At 34.6% G+C, this 23,378-nt stretch overlaps 1 protein-coding gene across 1 annotated transcript in view; it reads right to left on the minus strand.

Annotated features, from left to right (window-relative positions):
* LOC133099108 (ankyrin repeat domain-containing protein 17-like) overlaps positions 1-23,378 on the minus strand; it is a 75,303-nt gene that overhangs the window by 8,835 nt on the left and 43,090 nt on the right. The window contains 11 exon segments of the mRNA XM_061202572.1: positions 158-307; positions 2,184-2,339; positions 2,784-3,231; positions 4,375-4,546; positions 14,983-15,071; positions 15,074-15,098; positions 16,389-16,484; positions 18,809-18,971; positions 20,070-20,245; positions 20,755-20,968; positions 21,498-21,640. Coding sequence (XP_061058555.1) covers positions 158-307; positions 2,184-2,339; positions 2,784-3,231; positions 4,375-4,546; positions 14,983-15,071; positions 15,074-15,098; positions 16,389-16,484; positions 18,809-18,971; positions 20,070-20,245; positions 20,755-20,968; positions 21,498-21,640 — 1,832 coding nt within the window.

Raw genomic sequence — 23,378 nt, forward strand, 5'->3', positions numbered from 1 at the left:
GTAAAGGTTATCTTGAACACGAATCAAATTCCCATTTAAAAAAGTATGCTATTAAATACAAAGTTCCATTGAAAACTCAAATGCTTATATATATTGATAATTAAGCTCTAGTGCAATAAAATACGAAAGAAAAAAACCGTAAGAGACAAAATTTTGCCTTATAGTTATTATCTGGTCTCCTGTCTTGTCTTTCTGCTGATCAATATCTATGTGTGCACCAGTGAACTCCCGAATAGCGTTAGTATGACAGCCTCCTCTTCCAATCACTCTGGATATCACAGTTGATGGAACAGATACTTTCTTTGACCTGTTTAACAGTTGCAAAAATAAATTAAGATAAATCATAAGTATCAGTGGTTGTACTTAAAATAAGAATTATTACTAAAATAGGTGTCTGTAAATGCAGAATATTGTCAAATAAGCCTCTTCTACCTACTCTCACTCTAAGTGATAAAAGGCAACTAAGAGCCACAGGAAAAAGAGAAAGAGAGAGAGAGAGTGAGCTTTACCACAGCTTCTCATCTCATTACCAACAACTGTTTGCTTTTTTGACTTTCATCCTTCATTAATATCTGTGAAGCACATACATGTAGATATACACTGTTAATGCAAATACTAACGGCAAATAAGACAGACAGGGGTTCTTGCCCACATATACTATGTAGAAACCAAGTAAGAAAACTACAACACGATGTTGTAAGTGCTCTAATAGGGTATCATAAAGACACATTGCTTGGGGCATCTAATCTACCCCAAGGAGTCAAGAAAGGCTTCTTGTGGGTACCTTTGGGTGTTTGACTCACATTATTGTTTTTATTCCCTAATACATAACTGAAAGGATGATACTAAAAATTCATTGTTGCCCTGCATTCTTCTAGAGGCATTAAAATGATTATCCACAAACATGGAAACTTGCTAAGGGATGTTTAGTTGTGTGAGGAAAGAGAAAAGCCTGCTGGAATCCCCAAAAAGCAAAACCCACCTAACACCTACAAAATTACATTACAATTTTAAACACTCAGATTCAGGAAAGGTAGATATAAATTTCTGACAAGTATAAATTAAAGAATACTTCTAAAAGAAAAACAGTATAACTCTCAATAAAAAGGAGCCAATTGTGCTTCAATGAATAAGTAAATTATTTATTTAGAATAGATTAAATATGAAATTATACATTATTTTTTTAAATGGTAAGGTATGATCCCTGCCCTTTTGTATACATAACTAAGTTACTTGATAATTCCTTTTTCCCTAAAGGACATAATAATCAGTCAGTGATCATTATTTTAAGTTAGTTAAGAATTTGCTTGCATACTACAGTATAAAATACATGCAGGAAAACTGAATTCTCTTACTTTTGTACAGAGAGTATTCTGATGTTGTGATTTCAGTTAGTTCAAAAGAATGTGTGTGAGACAGAGAAAGAGATAAAGATAGAGATGGGGGTTGAGGGGAAGTGATGGCCCAAAATAAGATAAAAAATGTGCAGTACGTCTTGAGATTAACAGTAATAAGCTTGGTTCACTCCAGATTTTGTTTTAAAACAATCAAAAGTTTAATTTTTTGATGGAATTTCTGGAGAGTTCCTTAAAATAGGTTATCAAAGATTTATAATGGATCACATCCTTTCTAGGTCTGTGGTATCTTACCACCTTTTAGTTTCTGGGCTGTTGTTTTACTTTTTAACACATATTATTTAAAAGTTCCAAGCAAAATACAGCAAACTATTTTAGTCCTAAAACCCTTGAAATAAAGGTATCCTATGATTTGAAGACAAGAATAGTTTAAAACCAATACTTAATTCATTCTCCAAATATTTACAAGTTTGTAGTAGACACTACATATTGGGCTCTGAGGTTACAAAGCTGAACAAGACAATCTATCATCTTAAATAAATTAGTTCACTACCAAATACCAATACCCATGGGGGTCAAGCAGACACCACAATGATCTAACTTTTTATGTAAAATTTCCCAATTGTAAAAGTGTTAACATATTCTTTTTTTTTTCCGTCTAAAATATAGTATAGGTTGTCTCTGTTGGCCAGATGCAGCCTTGGGCCACCAGTTTGTTTGCAACCTTTGGAAGAGTTAGGGGAATTTAACTGTAAGGTAAACTATGCTTCATTGTGAAATAGAGCACACATAAAAATGAGAAAAACAATCAAAGAAATAATCAGTCACCTTCTTACAACTTCTTTCCATCCTTCTTCCCTCTTTTGTCCACGCTTAGGACTTGCTACTGTTAATTTCCCATTTGGAGAGGAAAGGGGAGATGGACCAGATTTTGTGCAAGTGGAGAGAGAATTACTGGTCACTTCACTGATAGTCTCTGACAATCTTTAACAGGGAGGAAAAACACATTAAATATAGAAGAGATGTAGAATTTTTTAATGATAAAAGCAAACTATTATATGATTTTATTCTTTATTTTAAGAATACTATGATGAATAAATGAGAAATTTATTTTTCACTTTTCAATACTTAGCATAATATGAAGGGCCAATTTTAAGAAGATATTATCTAGAGGTCAAATTTAGCAGAACTGAAATACAATAATAATCCCTGAGAAACCATAATCAATACTTTTCATGGGTCAAGTTTAACAACCAAAACGAAGAAATTACACAGTAATTCTTTAATTCAAATGAAATCATGCCTTCTTTAGAACAAAGACAAACCCTTATTTTGTCAGTTGTTCATCTGCCTGCTTTACTAAAAAATTCAGCAACAAAGTGTTTCATAATGATACTATAAATCATGAAAATGAAAATTGGAACTAACTTTATTGAAGCCTTGCCAGAAACAGATTTTCTCTCTTCCTTTGGAAATGTAACCAGAACTGATGGCTGCTTCTTGCTGGTCACAGTGGTGGTGACCATAGCAGGTGAATGACTGTCACTCTTTCGGCTGCTGTTGCTGTTACTACTTGCATCACTGCAACTGGAAATTCTCATGTTATCACTGTCTCCACTCTCGCTGGTACTGCTGCTCTTGGACTCTCCATTCACCTTCTCTGGCTGACTGTATGAGATTGGTAGTGGACCATCAAATATAATTTGAACATTTTCTGGAGTAATTTTATTTTTCCTGTTTTTCCTCTTTGAACTGGTTGTAGTTATGCTATTGTTTCTTTTACCATGGGAACCTACCAAAGTGGTCCAGGTTGCAGATATACCTATGGTAGTAGTGGTTGTGGCACTTGGAGGCTCTGTCTAGACTTCAGGCTCATCTGTAGAAGTAGCAATACTGAATTAGCAAGTTCTAGCGTTCTTGGCATATATTTAGCTTTAAGCACTCGACAAAAATAAACGCTGAATTTACTTTACTACTACTATTAGATATAAAGTTATCAGTCATTCCAGCATTCACTGGTAATGAGATGGATATGACTGATCTATTCTCTCTGTCCCTAAGTTCTAAACAATGCATAGTAGGCAGTTATAAAAAATATTTCGGGGACACTTTGGGAAATATGAATATGTACCATATATTACATATTATTACATAATTATTAAATGTCTTAAGTGTAATAATGTTATTGTGGTTATGTAAAATAATGTTCTTTTACTGGGAAACACTGCTCAAGTATTTAGGGGTAATTTTGTATGATGTGTACAACATATATAAGACTATTCCAAAAAAGAGAGAGGAAAAAAGATAAACAAATGTGCCAAAATGTTATATGAACCTAGGTGACTTACAGGTGTTCATTATACTAATCCTTAAACTTTTCTGTAGTTTGAAATTTTTCAAAATAAAAGGCTGGAGGAGGGGGAAATTAACACACACACACAGCATAAATATTTGGTGGTTTAATGACAATGGTTCTTTCTAACAATATCCTCATCTCAAGTAATTTTTTAGTTAGAACCTAGTTAAAAATAATTCCCTCATTTAAGAAAAATCTGAATATGGTCTTGACTGTAGATGAAATTATGGAATTACTGTTAATTTTTTAAGGTATTATAAATGGTATTGCAATTATGTAAGCAAATGTCATTCCTTGGATGTGTGCTGATGTTTTATAGATGCAATGTCAGATGTCTGCAATTTACTTTCAGACGGCTTAGGAAAAAACTATGTATGTATATTTAGAGAAAAAGATAAAGCAAATATAGTAAAATGTTTGTTTTTAAATTAGGTGAAGGGTATTTCAGGTGTTTGTTTCATTATTCTTTCAACTTGTGTGTAGGTTTGAAATTCTTTATAATAAAAAGCTGGGAAGAAGTCAATAAATGAAAAGAGAATATAAATACTTTAGGCCTTAGTAACGTAGAGATCTTTTTTCACCTTAAGTTACTGATATTTAAGGAAATATAATTTTGAGTAGAATGTATTACATGAAACAAATTAGATGGTTTAGAGAAAATACCTTCAACTTTATGCTTTTCTTTTTCTTGAGCAGCTTGGAGTTCAAAGTTTTCTTTATTTTTGGCTTCGATCTCTTCTAGTTTTCTTCTTTGTTCTTCTTTTTTCTTTCTTCTCTTCTCCTTTCTCTTTTCTCTTTTTGCAGCCAAAGCCAGCCTCCGGTTTTCTTCCCTTAACTGTTAAAGAATCAATAAAACAGAATTATAACACTGGAATTTACCTTGGAAAAAAGTTGTCATATAATGTCATTTTATCATTAAGGGTACTGGGATACCATACAATTCAAAGTCATCTTAGTTCAATTCATTGTTTGATCAAGATCATACTCAAATCACTGTAAAGAGAAAAAAATATTTTTAAATGTCAAGATCAAATTAATGATAGAAGACAACCTAATTTCAAAATGGATGAATGATAAAGATATACATAACTTCATAATCACTATGGAAATATAAATTAAAATAACAAGCTACCATGTTTTGTTCATTAATTTGGGAAAATTCAAAAAGATATCAGGTAGCAAAAGTTTGGGAAAATTAATTCTTCCCTACACTGCTGTCAGTATAAACATTAACATTTTTAGAAAGGTAATTTGAAAGCCTCCTATGAAAATTACAAAGTGCTTATCCTAAGAATATATTCTATAAAATGACTACCTCTAGTGGAAAAATATAGGCTCAATACTTTCCATTGCAAAGCTGATTCCAATAGTAGTAAATGGAAACTAGGTAAATCCATGGGGTGGGGTCGGGGGTGGGGATAAATTAACAACAGTATACATTCACAGAATACTAGGCAGCCATTAAAAGTTATAAATGTGTACCTGGGAAAATGCTCACAATTTACATTTGCTAGGGGAAAAAAGGCAAATTGCAAATCAATGATCTCATTTATGGGGGGGGGGCAGTGCTTTATGTGAATCTATCGGTGGGAATTTAAAAAAAAGGCTAAGAGGATACAAATCAAAGGCTTCCTAGTGATGACCTCTAGAGCATGGGCTTGGACAAGCAGTAGCAGAAAGATGGTGACTTTCAATGTTACTTTATATGACTGGACATTGTTTCTATTTGTTAAACTGGATACATATGACTTTCACAGTCAAAAAAACTAGGAATAAGTTTTAAAGTCCAATAACATCTCTTAATAAGCTATTTTAACTATTAAATTTTCCTCTTTGGCTCATAAAATGGTAAAATCATCTACAAACTCTTTTGTTTGCGTGTTCTCTAAATGACATTTTCAAAGTACATATTCCTTGATATAATCTAGCTTTCTATATATTTTATGTGTATTTTAAATATGTGTCAAAACAATGATACTCAGTTTATGGAAAATGTCACAATATCCTAACTACTGAAACCAGCCCTTAAAGACAAACTTATAAGCCAAATCAGACTTACTTTTCTTGAGAAAAAGTCTGACTTTTTAAGTCTCTAGCTTTTGCTAGACACTCCTCCTCCCTTTTGAAATAATCCCTGTTGGGTGCCTAAAAGGTTTTGCCCACCTTGAAAGTTTTCACACCCTGGGGCAATGCACCATAATTACATTCTCTTGGGTAAGAGACATGACCTTTGCTTCCGAAAAGGTAAATAATTAAGGAGAATCTATAGAACACCAGATACTTTCTCAAGCAGATGGATTTTAGGAAAGAACACAAATGGAAACTGGAGATATAAAAATTGTCTGCATAGTACCTACCCCCTAGAAATTTTTGCTGGTCTTCCAGAAGTACCCAGGTTTCCTCTGAAGACCAGTAAAGGAGGAGCTTTTGACCTTTCCAAAGGACTGAGAAGAAAACAGTAATTGGTGACCTTCACACCCTAGTTCACTACAAGGGAGGAGTACTACCTGATTGGTGAGTTTGAAAGAAGGAACTGAGCGTGTATGACTCAGCTCATTCAGCCTTGCTTTAATGTAGCTAAGATGCCTGTCCTCAGGAGCTGTACTTCTACATCTTTGCCTGAGCTCCAGTGAGGGAGGCCTGGGGTTGATCTGTTTTGCTGACTTTCACAAAATAAATAGGTTAGTGTAAAGGGAAGAGAAGGAGTAGAAAGGGGGGTGAAGGGTGTGCCAGAGAAACATTTTCAAAGCAACTGTGGCTATAGATAGATACTAACCTCTCCAATTTAGAATCAGGAATAATAAAACTGATATTTTATCTATATCACATCTGTATGGACAAAAAAGCCTTGAGAAAGGTACAGGAAATAGCTTTGGGGGTTAAAAATAACAAGTGAGGTTTAAGACTTTTGGCTCAGCTGGATGAGTTATTAATTCTGCTTGATTTTAAAAATGTGTCCAGTGGTAAGAAGTAATTGTGATTGGTATTCAAGGGGGGAAGGACTTTTAAAAATAGAAAAACTAGAAAGCAGGCTTTCCTCTAAAACCATCTGGCCTTAGGGGTGGGTAGGGGTGATGGGCTGGGATAGGTCTTAGTGTATAGGTGTGGCTGGGTCCTTAGGTATGAATGTGCCTCAGGGCTTACAGAGTTCAGTCAGTGGAGGCTGGCCCGCTGGCAACAGTCTGAATTATCAAATTTTAGAGTTTAGCCCTAAGGGATAAGTAGTTACTCTTATTTCTAAATTTTGAAGTTATAAGGCTGGTATTTTGATAATTTCATAGATCTTACTAACCCTTTAGACTCACTAAAAAGTGAGACACAAATTCAGAGGTCCTAGGGAAACAATTTCTTTCTAGGGGAGAGATCTCAGACTATGGCTGCAAAAGGACCTACAAGGTATGGAGCTCTCTAAAACTAAGCAGAATTTGACAAGATAGATACAGAGTTAAGAGGCATTATTAGTTTGCAGGTGGTAGCTGAAACTAACAAATTAAAGGAAATCACCAAAGGTAAAAGGCTATAACAATGTGTGTATGTGTGTGTGTGTACACATAAAGAGGGGGAAGGTAGTGGGAAGGGAATATCCGTTATTAAAAGGAAGACCAAATGAGACTTTTAGAAAGGCATATATCAGGCAGAAGAAGACAATCAGGAGAAAGCAGCTTCAATGGGAGAAGAGTTTCATAAAGGAAGGCAAATCGACATTGGTAAGTATCACAAAGTATCAGTAAGGACACAAGTATGAGATGTCTAATCTTATTCTGGATTTGGCAATAAGATGCCATTGGTGACCTCTGCCATAGTTAGTTCACGGAATTAGTGGAGAAGTAAGCAAATGGTCCTGGACGGAGAATTAAAAAGAAGAGTCAACAAGACATAGATTATTCCCTTAAAATATTTAGATAAGGAAACAAAATACTAAATTTGAGGTAAGGTTTCATTAGGATAGTTAACTTCATGAAGTTGTAGAAAGAGGATAGGAGTTAATGAAACAGCAGGCACTAAAGTATGGGAGAGGTGGTAAATAACTGATACAAGATCCGAAAGAGAAAAGATGAAAACAGAGTATTTAAACCATGAGACTCGAGTAAGTCTGGAGGTGCAGGTAAACAGGGTTAGAAATTCAGCCTACATTCTATATTTTCTCACAAGGTACATGCCTAGACCTCATTTCACTTACCGGGGAACTACTACATGTTTGTGAGCATATGTGGGGGAGGGTAGAGGTTTTGAAGAAAAGAGTCAAATTGCAGAATAAATAACCTCATTGTGGAAAAGGAAAGAAAGAGCACTAGTCCAACGGATTTTTTTTTTGGCTGCAGGATCTTAGTTCCCCAACCCAGGCCCCAGCAGTAGTGAAAACACTGAGTCCTAACCACTGGACTGCCAGGGAATTCCCTAACTGGTGATTTCTAATTAGAGATTCAGGAAACAAATTTATGTTTGAGAGTTAAACTTTTTAAGATGAGAATTTAAGGATTTAGGGAGAGGCACTCCAGACTAAAGAAATACCATGTGCAAATCTGTTTTTTTTCTTTTTTTGGTCGCACCTCGCGGCATGTGGGATCTTAGATCCCTGACCAGAGATAGAACCCACGCCCCCTGCATTGGAAGCGCGGAGTCTTAACCACTGGACCGCCAGGGAAGTCCCCCATGTGCATATTTGGATACAGTTATGTGAATGAGATATGTGAGTAGAAAACCATAGTGAGTGAGGAGCCTAGAGAAGACAGGAAGAGCTGAATGTTTGAAATTTCCCATGCAGACAATGAAGACAGACTGAAGGATTTCGAGTAGGGAGTAAAGGCAATCTTATCTGTGTATCAGAAACTATGGGAACTGGAAAAGTTACATCGGAACAAAGAAGGATTAAACTGAAGGCAAAAGATGACAGAGGCAAAGGTATTTATTTATAGACAGACTGTTAAGAAGCCTACTGCAATACTTCAGGCAAGAAGTGATAATTTAGGAGAGGATGGAACAGAAGACATAAAGAGACTGCCAAAGCTCAATTAAAGGTGATGATGATGATACTGATACCATTAATATTTAGGGGGTTAATATGTGCCAGATACTGGATTAAGTTAATTTACTACACTAACTTATTTGATGGATATAGAGAATGCGGAGCAAAGATAATTGAGAATCTGAAAACGACATCAAGATTTCAGTTATTTCTGAATAATCAGTAGTGGTATCAATAACAGAAAAAGAGATCAAGGAGTACAGGGGAAGGGAAGGGCAGGATCCAGCGAAAATTGTTTGATAACTATGTACTAAGCATGGTTCTAGTCTCTTAGGACTCAGCAGCAGACAAAATATCCCTGCCCTCATGAAGCTTATGAAGCTTACATTTAGTTGCTGGGGGAGGCACACAGATAGCAAACATAATACATTATATAGTTGTTTTTTAAAAAGGTGTTAAGTACAATGTAAAACAGGAATACTGGAGCAGAGGAAGAGAAGTGTGTATATGGGGACATGTAGGGGAACATGAAGGTGAAGTTTAAGTAAACATTTAAAAGATTTGAAGTAGAGCAGGCAAAGAGAACAGTCAGTATATAAGCTATATGTTCAAGTAGGCCTGGACTGTTTAAGTAGGCCAGGCTGGTTGAGAATAATAGAAAATGACTTTCAGAAAGCATATCAGGAGACTTCATCACCTAAGGTCCCACGGGGCATTTTAAAGACTTTTTATCTTTTACTCTGAGGGAAATGGCACTGTAGGGTTTTGAGCAAAAGAGTGATTTGATTTAAGTGATATAGAGGATCACTCTAAGTGTTAAATAGAGAACAGAGTGCAGAGCAATGACGGAATCAGGGAGACCAGTTAAATGACTACCGTGGAAATACAGGTAAAAGATGATATTAATGACTTGAATCAGGGTGAGAAGTGATAAGCAGTGACTAGGATCCTAGATATAGTTCTAAGGCAAAGGTAACTAGACTTTCCAACACAATGGAGGACAGAGAGAAATCAAGCACGATATCAATATCTTTAGCCTGAGCAATTACAAGACAGAGCTGTGGGTTTGGAGTGGGCAAAGATCAGGAGCTCACATTTGAACATAAGTATGAGATGTCTAATTAGGTATCCAAAAGGACGTGTTGAGTAGCTAGCTAGATATAAGAGACTGGAATGTAGGGAAGAGGTCTGGGCTAAAGATATAAATCTGGGATCAGCTAGATTATATTTAAAGGTAAGAAGCAGGATGAGATGACCAGTGGATAAAGAAGATCATGTAATAAGCTAAATGACTTGCCAACTAAGAGGGGAGAAGAGGAGGAACTAGAGATACAGAAGGAACACTCAGAAAGATAAGAGAAAAACCAAGAGTGTGTAGTGCAATGGAGGCCAAGTAAACAGAGTATGTCAGGTGTTATTAGGCTTAGTACGATAAGGATAGAGACGTAATCACTGGATTTAGCTAGTGAGAGTCCCCAAAGACCGTAAAGGCATAGTTTTGGTGGAGCTGTAGGAGTGAGAACCTGGTAGGAGTAGATTCAAGACAAAAAAGAATTGGAATACCCAAAATAGACACGTTTTGCTGCAAATGGGAGCAGAAACGGGCTTGTAGCTGAAAATGGGGGGGCGGGGAGGTACGTGTTGGAAAAATCAAAAGTCTTTTTTAAGATTGGATAAAGAAGCTTATATGATGATGAGGATGATCCAGGAGAGGGGGGAAAATGATATAGAAGAAAAGAAAACTGCCACAACAATGTTTTTGAGTAAGGGATGGCAGACAGAAAATATGATGTAGTTCACAAATGGAGGGATTGGTTACAAGTTTATCTAGTAATTGGTAGGAAATATATGGGTACAGGGCTTGGTGGGTTGGGAAGATGAGGTAGGGGAAGTCTCTGGCAGTTTTCTTCTGGTGCTTCAGTTTTCTCACTGAAGTAGCATGCAAGGTCATCAACTGAGGTTGAAGAAGAGGATGTACCAGAAGTCACAGGATAAAGGAGAAAGAAATAATGGTCTAGAAGAGTGGGAGAATAAATTAAACTAGGGAAATATATAGTATGACTACTGGGCAGCATTAAAGGGTTCACTGTCACACATTTAAAGTAAAATTAGTCATCAAGGTTGAATGCTTTTTTTCCCTCAGACACCTTTAGTTACTAGGCTTCAGTTAAGAATAAGGAGAAAGAAAAGAGTAAGGCCAGTGAAGGGTGGTACGATAAATGGATCCTACAATTTATTGGTAGACAGAATGTTTTTAGGATTGCTGGAGGTAGAATTCTAGAGGGAGTAAAGCTGAAAAGACAAGAGGTGATAATCAGAGAATGAAATGTATGAAACTGAGATTGTGAGGTGGGCATATTAATAGCTTCAGTGGTGGCAAAAAACCCAACTGAAAACATCTATGAGGAATATTTTAAAAATATACCATACATAGCTCCCCAAAAGATTATGAAAGTTTACAAAGAGAAAAACAATAAGTGATAAAGTAGAGGGGTAAAACATTAAAAATGCAGACCAATAATACCCACTATGGATTCTAACAGCCCAAAATATAACCTAGTTGTTAATGTCCTAAGAGAAGAAGCAATCAACTGCCAGAGTCTTCCACAGTTAGACCAGATGAACTGCTCTAGAGCATGGACTCTTCCACATAGTGTTTGCTGCATAAGGAGATAAGGGAATCTGATGAATAGAATGAGCAGTATTCTCAGCAGCAATTTTTACAAACCTATTACCCAACATTTTCAAATTAGAAAGGTTGATCAAAGGAGCATTTTTACACAAGCAGTAAGTTACCCATGCAGAGCATCCAAGTCAAACCAGACAAGACCACGCCAATGATACTTCTAAATCAGAAATGGTGGAGCCAGAATGTACTGAGCCTCAAAAGGCAAAACAGTGTATTTTTCCAGATGTAAATCATACATAAAAAATAGTGAACCAAACCCTATCTCAATCTGATCATTTTTTAAATAGAAATAGAAAGGGGCTGGAGTTCAGGAAAGAAGAGTCTCGTCCACAGTCTAGAATTCTATCTATGTACCATCCCCATTCAAAACTGTTTATAAAGTATCAGTGCATGCAGAAGAATTTGCATCTAATTAATTTATGATTAGGAATTAATACTGGAAAATATGCAATGACATTGAAAGAAGTTCCTTTTGAATTGCTTTAAATCTGAGGCTCTGAAAGCATGAACATCTAGGTTAAGAAAGACTGGCGAGAATTCAAGGAAACAACACTTATGTATTGCTGATGGTAGTAGGAAAATATTCTGAAAGTATCAAATTTAAAATATACTGACCCAAGTGAAGAAACTTACTCCATAAAAATAAAAGCACCAAAATATAAAGAAATATGTATAATGATGTTTATTGCAACATTATTTGTAGTGACAAAACTGGAAACAAACCTACTATGGAGTATATTATGCAGTTATAAATCACTATCAGTTGACAATATTCTTCACTTATTGAGAGAGGGAAAGGCAAGTATTAGAGTAATATGTTCGCATGATTCTAATTTTTAAAAAGTACAGTTTTCATATACATGGATATTTATTTGTTCAACAAATGTTTACTAACATGCCAGGCACCATTTTGTAGTTCATACAATCTAGTGGCAGAGAGAGACAAACAAGATAACTAAGTAAAATACAGTATTTAGAATGTTAGAAGATGAAAATAAAGAAGGGAAGAAGAGTAGGAAGAATGTAAAAGGGAGACTAAAATATGAGGCAAGTGAAGTGACATTCAAGGCAGAAGGCATAGCAAGAGCAAAAAGGATGGTCATTATGGATAGAGCAAAGTGACCAAGAGAAAGTAGTAAAATAAGATCAGACAGGTGTAAGAAGTGGTGTGAGTGGGCAGAATATGTAAGGTCTTAAAAGGCTTTAAAGGTTAGAAGTGAGGACTTTTAGTTAATTACCATACCAGGTTTTGAACTTCAGTTACCTTACAATGATGGCGTATGCTTTTCTTTTAGTTATCTTTGCATAGTTCACAGTTTAAACTGAACACATTATTGTAATAAAGAAAAAAAATCATTGAAGTTGATTGAGAATAGACATGCACAATAGGACATTCCTAAAAGCTGCTTCTTGACTTTGTGATCCACAGGTATGCAGTAAATCTCTAAATGTATTTCATGTAACGTATAAACAACAAAGGTATGAAACAATTAAAGATTTTATTTAAAAACAGATATCTATGTCTCAGCTATAGAAAGGATGCCTTCTAAGATTTATAAAAATGCAAAAAGAAACAATATTATGAAATAACTATTACTTAGCGATTCTAACATCTAAAAATGAGAGAGTAATGCAAAAACAGGATATTATAATATTATAAGGAGAAAGCACTAAAAGGTAGGTTGACTTCAATTAAGGGAGGAGAGGAAAGCAGGGAATTTAGAATTAAAAAAGTCGATTTAAATCTTAGCCTAGCTTCGGCAAGTTACTTAACTTCCCATAGATTCAGTTTCTCCATCTGTAATATGAGGGTAATAATATTTCTTACAGAGAAGACTCAAATAATACATAATCTGTCATACAACTTGGCCCTATTACATTGCCTGGTATTTAGTAAACATTAAATAAATATTTGATGAAACTGAATATTAAAAATAGGTAAAGTAACAGTTATAATAATTATAACAATATCTGTTCTCAATGTGTTCATATTCAATTAAAACTTCAAAGTGGCCAAAAAAGCTAATTTTCATTTGATCAGAATCTAAACTAGAAAGTTGTTAAAATGAAGAACCTCTGATTTTAAATATATTTTTCAGAAAATAATAGTGTATTTTCACATTGACTTCAGAACAAAATGTTTAAAATAATTCATATTTTCTTTATGTGAGATGAAATATATAGCTTAACAAAGTCAGTAAGTCTAATTAAAAAGAATGGACCTGACTCAAATGAAAAATGTTATATATACAATTGACCTGTGAACAACACTGTGCAGGCCCACTTTATGCGGATTCTTTAAAATAAATAAGTACTACAGTACTACATAATCTGTGGTTGGTTGAAATCCATAGACTTGAAACTGCAGATACGAAGGGCCCAAGTGTAAAGTTACACATTGATTTTCAACTGCATGGGGGTGGGGGGCCCCAGCCCCCACTATCACTGCATATCCTTTATAAATCTAAAAAGTGTATGTTAAACTTCATAGCATTTTTAACCTTTTTAAAAAAGATGAAATATGGCAGAATATATATTCCATAATATTCAATACCAACCAATTCTTCTCCTACTATTACATTCTAGAGTACAGTTATTGATAGGAACAGAGAGTAAAGAAGCAGCTATGGGACTGCCCAAACTGTACATTGTTTGGAGTGTTTTACTCCCCATGGGAATAAATGGGAATGATACTGTAGTGTGCCTGAAAGAGAAAAATACAAGAGAAATCATCCATTTGAAAAGGTACGCATTAAGGGGCAGGAAAGGAATAAAGACGCAGACGTAGAGAATGGACTTGAGGACACGGGGAGGGGGAAAGGTAAGCTGGGACGAAGTGAGAGAGTGGCATGGACTTATGTATACTAACAAATGTAAAATAGATAGCTAGTGGGAAGCAGCTGCATAGCACAGGGAGATCAGCTCTGTTGCTTTGTGACCACCTAGAGGGGTGGGATAGGGAGGGTGGGAGGGAGACGCAAGAGGGAGGAGATATGGGGATATATGTATATGTATAGCTGATTCACTTTGTTATAAAGCAGAAACTAACACACTATTGTAAAGCAATTATACTCTAATAAAGATGTTAAAAAAATAATATACAATAAATTTCATGCATTTAAATTGTACAATTTTATAAAAATAAAATAAAATAAAATAAAAAGGTACGCATTAAACATTCCATCAACTGGTCATATTTCACTAGTTGGTCATGGCTTGGTAGTGTATGCCTTCGTAGTGTATTTGGTACCTCTGATAAATCCGTTGGCAACAAATTACAAGGTCTAGGATCAATGAAGTACAGAGTTGGATGGGGATTAAGAGAACAGTTGAGATAATTGAGCATTAGAGGCTAGGTTCCCTGACTGGCAGATCAATGCAATTCCTACAATAACATTTTGTTAATTTGATTATAAAGAAAACTATTTTAACGATATAATGATGTTTAAAATAGTCATAATTCTCTCCACTATTTGAGCCAAACTTGGAGAGAAAACCATGTACATAATTTAAAGCAAAACCAAAACAAAACAAAAAACCACAGATTACAAATTAGGAGGAAGAGAAGCTGAAAGGAAAAAAGTAGGTATTTTTCATATGTAAAGGTTACCATTACCTTTTCCAAGTCTAACTCCTCTAATAAAATGCTGGCATTTTTGTTTGCTTCAGCAGCCTGTCTATCTTTGGCTTGTACTATCGACTCATACAAAGGTGACACTTTTTCAGCATCTCCTAAAATGAAAAATTAAGATGTTTCCAGACTCAAAAAATTAACATTTAGAGATTCCTGAAAACATGAAAATATTAATTAAGGTACTTGAATGAACATAAGCAATAAAGATCAGTAGTAGGGCAAAACAAGAGTGCAAATAAAAACATAATTTAAATGGTATATTTTTAAAAGTACATAAGCAAAGAGCCTCTATTGTTCTTCAAAATAATATCCATTTGACTGGTACTAAAATTGTTTACTCCTGTAATTTAAATATGAGAAATCATACTGCAAAGAGAGCTGCAATAATCTGTCAGCTGGTTAATGGGCTAAAGGAAAAGGTCAATGTCAACAAAAGAAAATGGGTTTAAAACAATTTAAAACACTTATTTGGCAAGAACTGTTCTCAAATATTTAAGCTTTGTTGCTATAACTTCTTGTGCTAGAATCATTCAAAAAAAGCATGTATTTATAGACTTATCTCAGTGATTTCATTCTTAGAACATACACTTTTTGACAGGAAAGGGCTATTTCCCTATTAAGACAAAAGCTTTATTTTTAATCTCTGCCCCCCTTCCATAAGGGGTATCCAGGAATACTAATTGTCATAAATGAATCTAGAGGCAGGCAAGACAGTGGATTAGCTATGTTAAATAAAACTTATGGGAAAAAGCTGTTCACTATCATGTGATAACTGCTGAGAAAATGAAAGACATTTTTAGATTTTCAGAGGCATGTCTTAGGATTTTATTCAAATATTTTGATCTCAATTAGAATTCTAAAGGGATTTATTTTATTTTCCGTACTTTCCCTACAAAAATCCTAGCAAATTCATTCTTAAACTGACAGTTACTCCAACTTTTATATTCTGTTGAACATCTTAAGAGTTTTCTCGACCATAATTAAAAGTACTGTGTTAATTTTTGTTTAGGTCTAAAAAAATCCACTGACTTGTTCCTCTCAGAAGAGATATCTGTCTGGATAGATTATAGCACTAATGAATAGTAACAATAATTTGCTTTAGATTGTTTAGTATTTACGTTAAAATTAAATTAGCTTAAGTACTATTTAAAAAGATAAATTCCAAAACAGAAAAAGTTTTATTACTTCATGAGGTAAGTAAATCATCTGAAGAGTTTCTTAAATATTATACTTCATTCCCAAATACTAGATAAATGAAAATTGCTATGTACCACACATTATTGCTCAAACTAAGATTTTTTTATCTTAGTGTGGAATATACATATATATAAAAAGCCAAATGGGATCCCAAGCTCATATAATGGGGATGAATTTAATCAGTATATTACCTTATCAGTGATCGTTGCTATGTATCTCATACATTCAGAATCTGATGGAAACTGATTGACTTCTTTGACTAAGTAGTGCACCACCTTCACATGACCCTAAAAAATAGATATTAACGTCAGACTGAAAACAGACTCTATCAGGATTCAGTGAATCTAGTCTGTCTTAACTAAGATTCCATTAACATTAGTGCCACAAAATAAAGACTTAAATTGGGTATTATTCGCACTTTAAATGAAAAAGAGACAGGCTTTGGTTCTAATAAGTTAGATAAATCTACATTGTTCATTTTCATCCTACCCTCCAAAAAAAAAAAATACAGAATAACGTGACCTAAAATTCTAAACCATTCTGAATTTAAAAAAACAATAAAGTCAGTGTGAAGAAATGCAGGATATGTGTGAAAGAAAAGAAAAACCTCATTTTTTTTTCTAGCTAATTCGTTAGAACTGAGCATCCTGTTTCAATTTTAAGCATTAAAAGAGTAGAAATAACAATTTTGCTCTTTCTTTGAGATAAAAACTGAATGCATAGCACTATACTAGGTAGTGCAAAAGAAATAACATACACTTTCTTAAAGCTTGAGCGATGATTATATTATTCACTGTAACACAGTTCACTAAGTTCAAAATCTTTAGACCAGCCTTCAAGAGGCTCTCTACTTTCTCTAATCCACACTATTACTGACACAACACATATAAACAGATGAATAAACATCTGTTTATATTTAGTACATTTCCTCTATTGCATTTATTTCTTCCTTCTCATCTGCATCCTTTTGAACTATCCCTATCTTTTAATGAATAGCTTAAATGCCATTTGCACCTTTCCTTGATATCTCACCAACACTTCTACAGTATTTAAACTGTTTATATGGGACAACTCATACAGCTACCTGACTTTGTGTGTGGATCCCTGATTATTACATTTTGTACAAAATGCAACAGTTGGAATCTGTACAATGTAATATGCCAACAATTACAGTTGTACATGGTAGGTACTAAGAAAATAAATAATGGAACGAATACAAAGAGTATAAAAGATAAGTGCCTTTCTTAAGGAGCTAAGTCTATTTGGAAAGATGCGATATATGCATGTTAGATGTTAAGGTAATAACAATATAGATTTGTCAAAATAAATGATAAAGATAATAATGAATTGTAGAATTTCTACAACCTTTAAGAGATTAGGTATCTCAATGTGAGCTCAAATGGAATGGGAAGAGTTTCTGTAGAAGGGGAGATTTACACTGTACCCAAAGAATGAGTAATTTTGGAAGAATGAGGAAGGACATGGGCATTCCCAAGATGAGAACAAAGGTGCTATGAGAGACAGTGACAAAAGACCAAGCAAGGAGAAGACTCCACATTAGGGACTCAATGGGAGATGAGTTCTAAAAGCACTAGATTGGGCTTTGAATAACAAACTAAGATTGGATTTCAAAGGATTACAGAGACTGGGGAGACATGAAAAGGTACTTGAAGAGGATACTAATGTAGTGAAATGGTTTGGATGATAAACTTGATATGCTAGCTTGCTTGGAGAAGAGGTAGGTAGCCACTGAGAATAAGTTTGATTAGCGAGGAAAAAAGAATTCAGAGAGTCAGTGGGAAGGTAGTCTAGAACACCCAGGGAGGAGGTGGTATAAAGAACAAGAGTCAGAGAGAATAATAAGAGAAAAAGGAAAAGATGATTTTTTACAATTTATATATTAAAAATTTTCAATACAACAAAGTAATTTGGAATCTATAGGAGATTTTACCTACGTGAATGACAAAACTCAAAATTATACCTACAGAATGACAAAACTCAAAATTATAATCCCTGAAATAGTAGTCTGGCTTCCCCAGTAACAAATCAGACCTGCATTTAAGAGATCAACCAAAACATTAAATCAAATTACTTATACACAGTTCTGTGCTATGCATTACAGAAAGTTTCAATTTCACAAGATTTATTTCTACTTCTGAAGGTTTCAAATACTGGCAGCTGAATTTTCATTTTTCCTTTTTTCCTAGAAATTAAAGTGAATAATTAAAAATGAAATCAATTTAAGTTAAATTTTTCTCTGCTGTGCTAATACAAGAAAACACTCATTCATAAACAAGTAATTAATTACTCTTAGTTGGATTTATATTTTGGGAAAGATTAAGATTGCAACTAGATTTTGCAAATACTACTTAGAACAACTTTTTAAAAGTTTACTTAGCTTTGACATCCAATATGGATACTATTAATGGCTTTTCTGGCATGCCTGTATCTACCTTTCAATGTTGCCATCAGAGTGATTATTTGCTTATTATTTTACTGCTTTCATCACTACTGTTAGATCCTAAAATGAGAGTCTTTAGTGATAATTAAATTATGCACTTCCTAGCCTAAGTGAAAAATATCCAAGTGACTGAGGATGAAAGACTTCTACCTCTCTAAATGCTGCCATAAGAGGAGTTATCTTGCGGTTATCAGCTGCATCCACATCTGCACCTGCTTGCACCAGTAACTGAACCACGTCAAGGTGTCCACCATTTGCTGCCAGCCACAATGGAGTGTTCCCCTTCTTGTTACGTGCATCAATGTGAGCACCCCTAAATGAATGACACAAATACCACTTTTAAATGAAATGACACAGATAATAATAAAAATCAACTATGAATTTTGTGAAAATATTTTGTAAAGGAAAAAATGGTTTAAAATATATAGGACTAAAATATATTTCTCTCTCAGAATTACATTACAAAGAATTTCCAGTCATCAAATTAAAAGCCACTGAATCAAAATTAACGATACATCAATAATTGCTTTTCTTATTTTAAAAATAATGACTCTTTGTGCATAATTCTGAGCTTCAAATCCTGAGAAAATGTAAAATTTTCTTTAGTGAAAAATAATGGTACATCCTGTTAATATCATAATATATTAAACAGTATCCCAGAGCATAAACAGTATCCTATGAGGCGATTATATCTTTCAGATTATTTGTATTCATGTATTTATATTATGTGGCTTCATAAAAGAATGAATCTTAAAATAACATGAAGGTTTAGCACTCAGTGGGCATCATGGTAGATAAGACTCATGGTAAATAACTAGTTGATAGTAGCTACTACTAATTACTACTGTTAGGACACCATGCAAAAGTCTTTCAGACTGTTAAAGTAGGAAATCCAATTTAGCATACAAGCAACTTTGAAAGACTGGCAAGTAACTCCTAAGTGACTGAAAACAAAAAATATCCTGGACTCTATCTTATATCTTGAACAGTTCCATAACTGTCTCTTAAAAGCCCTAATTACCATAAAGAACAAGAAAATCAACAATGAAGCCTTAGATTATTGCCAGACTTAACAAGACTTAAGGTGATATCTTTGCAAAACTGTGTGGGAGATGTGAATATGGATGACAATAGCTGGATGTTCAAATAGCTTATTATAGTACTTTAAAAGTATATACACAGACAAAAAAGGAAGAAAAGAAGTATTTCAAGATTGCACTGAAATATATTAAACAATGCAGCATAGCTCTGGATGGGTGGAAAATAATAGAGGTAGGTTTAAAACATAAAAAAAATACACTGCAGTTTATAGAAGTAATCACATTTGATTTTTTAATAGTTCAATTTGCACAGAGAATAGTAATCACTAGTAACACCATGTTCATATATGAAGGGTACGGTAGCATCATACCTGCCAATGAGAAGCTCACAGAATTTATAATGCCCTTTATCTGCTGCTATGGTTAAAGCTGTATCTCTCGAGGAGGGCACTGGAGGGGCATTAACATCAGCACCTTTATCCAAAAGAACTCCCCCCACCTCTGCATATCCACCAGAGGCAGCTTCCATTAGCGGTGTGAGGCCAGTCTAGGTTTAGTGAAAAACAAAAAACAACATGTAAGAGACCAGAAAGTACTAAAATGTTAAGGAACAACGATCTGGAGGAGCAATACGGTATAGCTATTACAAAATTCACGACTAAATTTCAGCACTGACACTGCTAACCTCTCTCAGTTACAGTGAGGTCTACTGAAAGCAGATGATTCTACCTAATGTCCATCTGTTGGTAAAACTTTTAAGACGCATGTACTTGGCATATAACTGGCACTTAATAAATGCTCCCTCTCTTCTCTTTCATAATACTACATAGTTTTCAGCTGATAACCCCCATGTCATTATTACCTATAAAAATCTATTGCTGAGGTATTTTCAAGAGTTAATGCTTAACTGAGTCATACAGAATGATTTCTGTTTAAATATATATGTAAGAGATAAATGTTACTACAAAGTACTAGAAGTATAATTAGCATATTGCTAATGTACACCTTAAATGTCAAAGCAATAAATCCATGGGTAAATCTCAGACTTTTTCTTACCTTAGCTCTGTGTTCCACATTTGCTTTTCTATCAAGCAGAAGACTAACCACTTCAGTTCTTCCTTGGAAGCAGGCTAAGGTAAGGGCAGTGTTCCGATTGGTTTCTCTTTGAGCATTTACGTCAGAGCCCATGTCTAACAGGAGCTTAACGGCAGCTGTGTGCCCATTCATAGCTGCTAACATCAGAGGAGAAATCCCCAATTTGCTACCAGTTCTGGGGGTGGAAGTATGGGGAGAACAAAGGGAAAAATATATTTTTTAAATGTCCCAGAAAAACTAGATGATAATACAGAATTCTATCTTAGGATTTAAGATTCTTTATTCTGCAGAATTATTTCAAAGAATCATTCTTCTCAGCCCTACTAAATCTTTGAGATATTACCAAGACTACACTACAAATCTTTTACTACCCAGAACTAGAATACTTTCTGTATCTCATTCAACATAATGACTTGGGCTGAAAAGTGATAAATTATTAAGTCATTATTAAAAATGAACTTTCCATTCTAAAGTATACACTTGCTTGCTTAATAAAAACATAAGACAGATGTGTTTACGTTTATCATAAGAAATAAAGTAATTGATAATTTTTTCAAGTTCTATGTCAACAGTTTTAAACACTTAAATTTGAATTCTAAATTTGTAATGAAGGCATTTCCTAAATATGGCATTAAAAAAAGTGTTCTACAAATATCTTTAACATAACACTGTTAAGGGACTTGGAGAGAGAGAATAAAACTTGCCTAGAATTAATCTCAGCTCCTGCATTTAGTAATATTTTGATAATGTTCACATAGCCACCAGAAGCAGCCAGGCTTAGAGGTGTGTAATCAGAAACATTCCTGTGCTCTTTATTTGCCCCTCGAGCTAACAATAGCTCCACCACCTGGAAAAAGAAAAGGAAAAAATGTGTTTTCTTCTTATGGTGAGACAACTTGCAAGGTGTATATTTCTGATTTCTCTTTTTTTCTGCTTTATTGTATAACAAAAGAAGGGCAAAGTCATTCATCCTTTGCACAAAATCAGTCTCAAATGAAAGCAAAAGGTCTTAGAGGCTAATAAAGGGATAGTTTCTCAAGTAAAATCCATTTTGGAATCTGCTGAAATGGCACAGTGTTTTCATTGAAAGGTCTTGACCTCATGTGTTCTTGTGCAATGCTGTTTTGGAAATTAGTATTTCTGTATTATTCTACCACACAGTGGTAAAATAGAATAAGATTTTTTCATTTATACATGTAAATGTCCTTAAAATATTTTTTAAACTTAAAATCAAAAACTAAATGTTAAAAACATTTTTGGAATAAAGCTAACACTTATCTTCCCCCAACATTTTACCATAAAAACTTTTAAGCGCACAGAAAACTTGAAAAAAATTTACATACAATCATCACCTAGATTCTACCATTAACATTCTCCTCTACTTACTTTATCACATTTATTCGTCTGTCCATCATTTTTTGATGCATTTCATTTCTAAGTAAATTGTAGACACCTGCAATTTCCCTTAAACACATCAGCATGTGTACCATGAACTAAACTCTTATTTGTTTTTAGGCTTTTTAGGTTTTTTTTAGGTGAAATTTGTAACTTTCAATAAATGCACAAAACTTAAGTGTATATTCACTGAGTATTGACAAACGCATAAACCTAATTTAAATCTGTTATTTACTCATGTTCTTTCTCAGTCAATCCTACCCAAAGATTAGTTTCATTTACCATAGATCTTCATGTAGGTCACTCACACAGTGTTTGAGAGTCATCTGTGTGTATTGCGTAGCATTCCATTACGTGAATATGCTGCTTTATCTATTCTATTGATAAACATCTCTACTGTTTCTAGTTTTGGGCAATTCTGAATAAAGTTGCTATGAACATTTCTTGTGGAAATGTATTTTCATTGCTCATGGGCTCCACCTAGCAGCAGAATTCCTGGGTGCATGTTTAGTTAAGAAATTGCCAAACCTGTTCCTAAAGTGGTTGTGCTATTTACACTCTCATCAACAAGGAGTTCTGGTTGCTCCACATCCTCAGCAAAACTTGGTATTGTCAATCTTTATAATTTTAGCCATTCTAGTGGATGTGGTTGGTGGTATCTCACTGGGGTCTTAATTTGCATTCCCTGATAGCTGAGAATATTTAGCATTTATTTAAGTGCCATTCATAGATCTTTTGTCCATTATGCCATTTAATGCACAAAACAACTCTTTGACACAGGTACTAGCATCTTCATCTTCATTTTACAAATGAGGCATAAGGAAGTTAAGGATTGCTCAAGATCATAGCACTTATCCTTGCTCTTACTGTTAAAAATATATCTAGGGCTTCCCTGGTGGTGCAGTGGTTGAGGGTCTGCCTGCCAATGCAGGGAACACGGGTTCGAGCCCTGGTCTGGGAGGATCCCACATGCCGCGGAGCGGCTGGGCCCGTGAGCCACAATTACTGAGCCTGCGCGTTTGGAGCCTGTGCTCCGCAACAAGAGAGCCGCGATAGAGAGAGGCCCGCGCACCACGATGAAGAGTGGCCCCCGCTTGCCACAACTAGAGAAAGCCCTCGCACAGAAACGAAGACCCAACACAGCCATAAATAAATTAATTAATTAATTTTAAAAAAATATATCTAACTGG

This window comes from Eubalaena glacialis, chromosome 10, assembly GCF_028564815.1.
Source record: "Eubalaena glacialis isolate mEubGla1 chromosome 10, mEubGla1.1.hap2.+ XY, whole genome shotgun sequence".
In the NCBI taxonomy this organism is placed as follows: Eukaryota; Metazoa; Chordata; class Mammalia; order Artiodactyla; family Balaenidae; genus Eubalaena; species Eubalaena glacialis.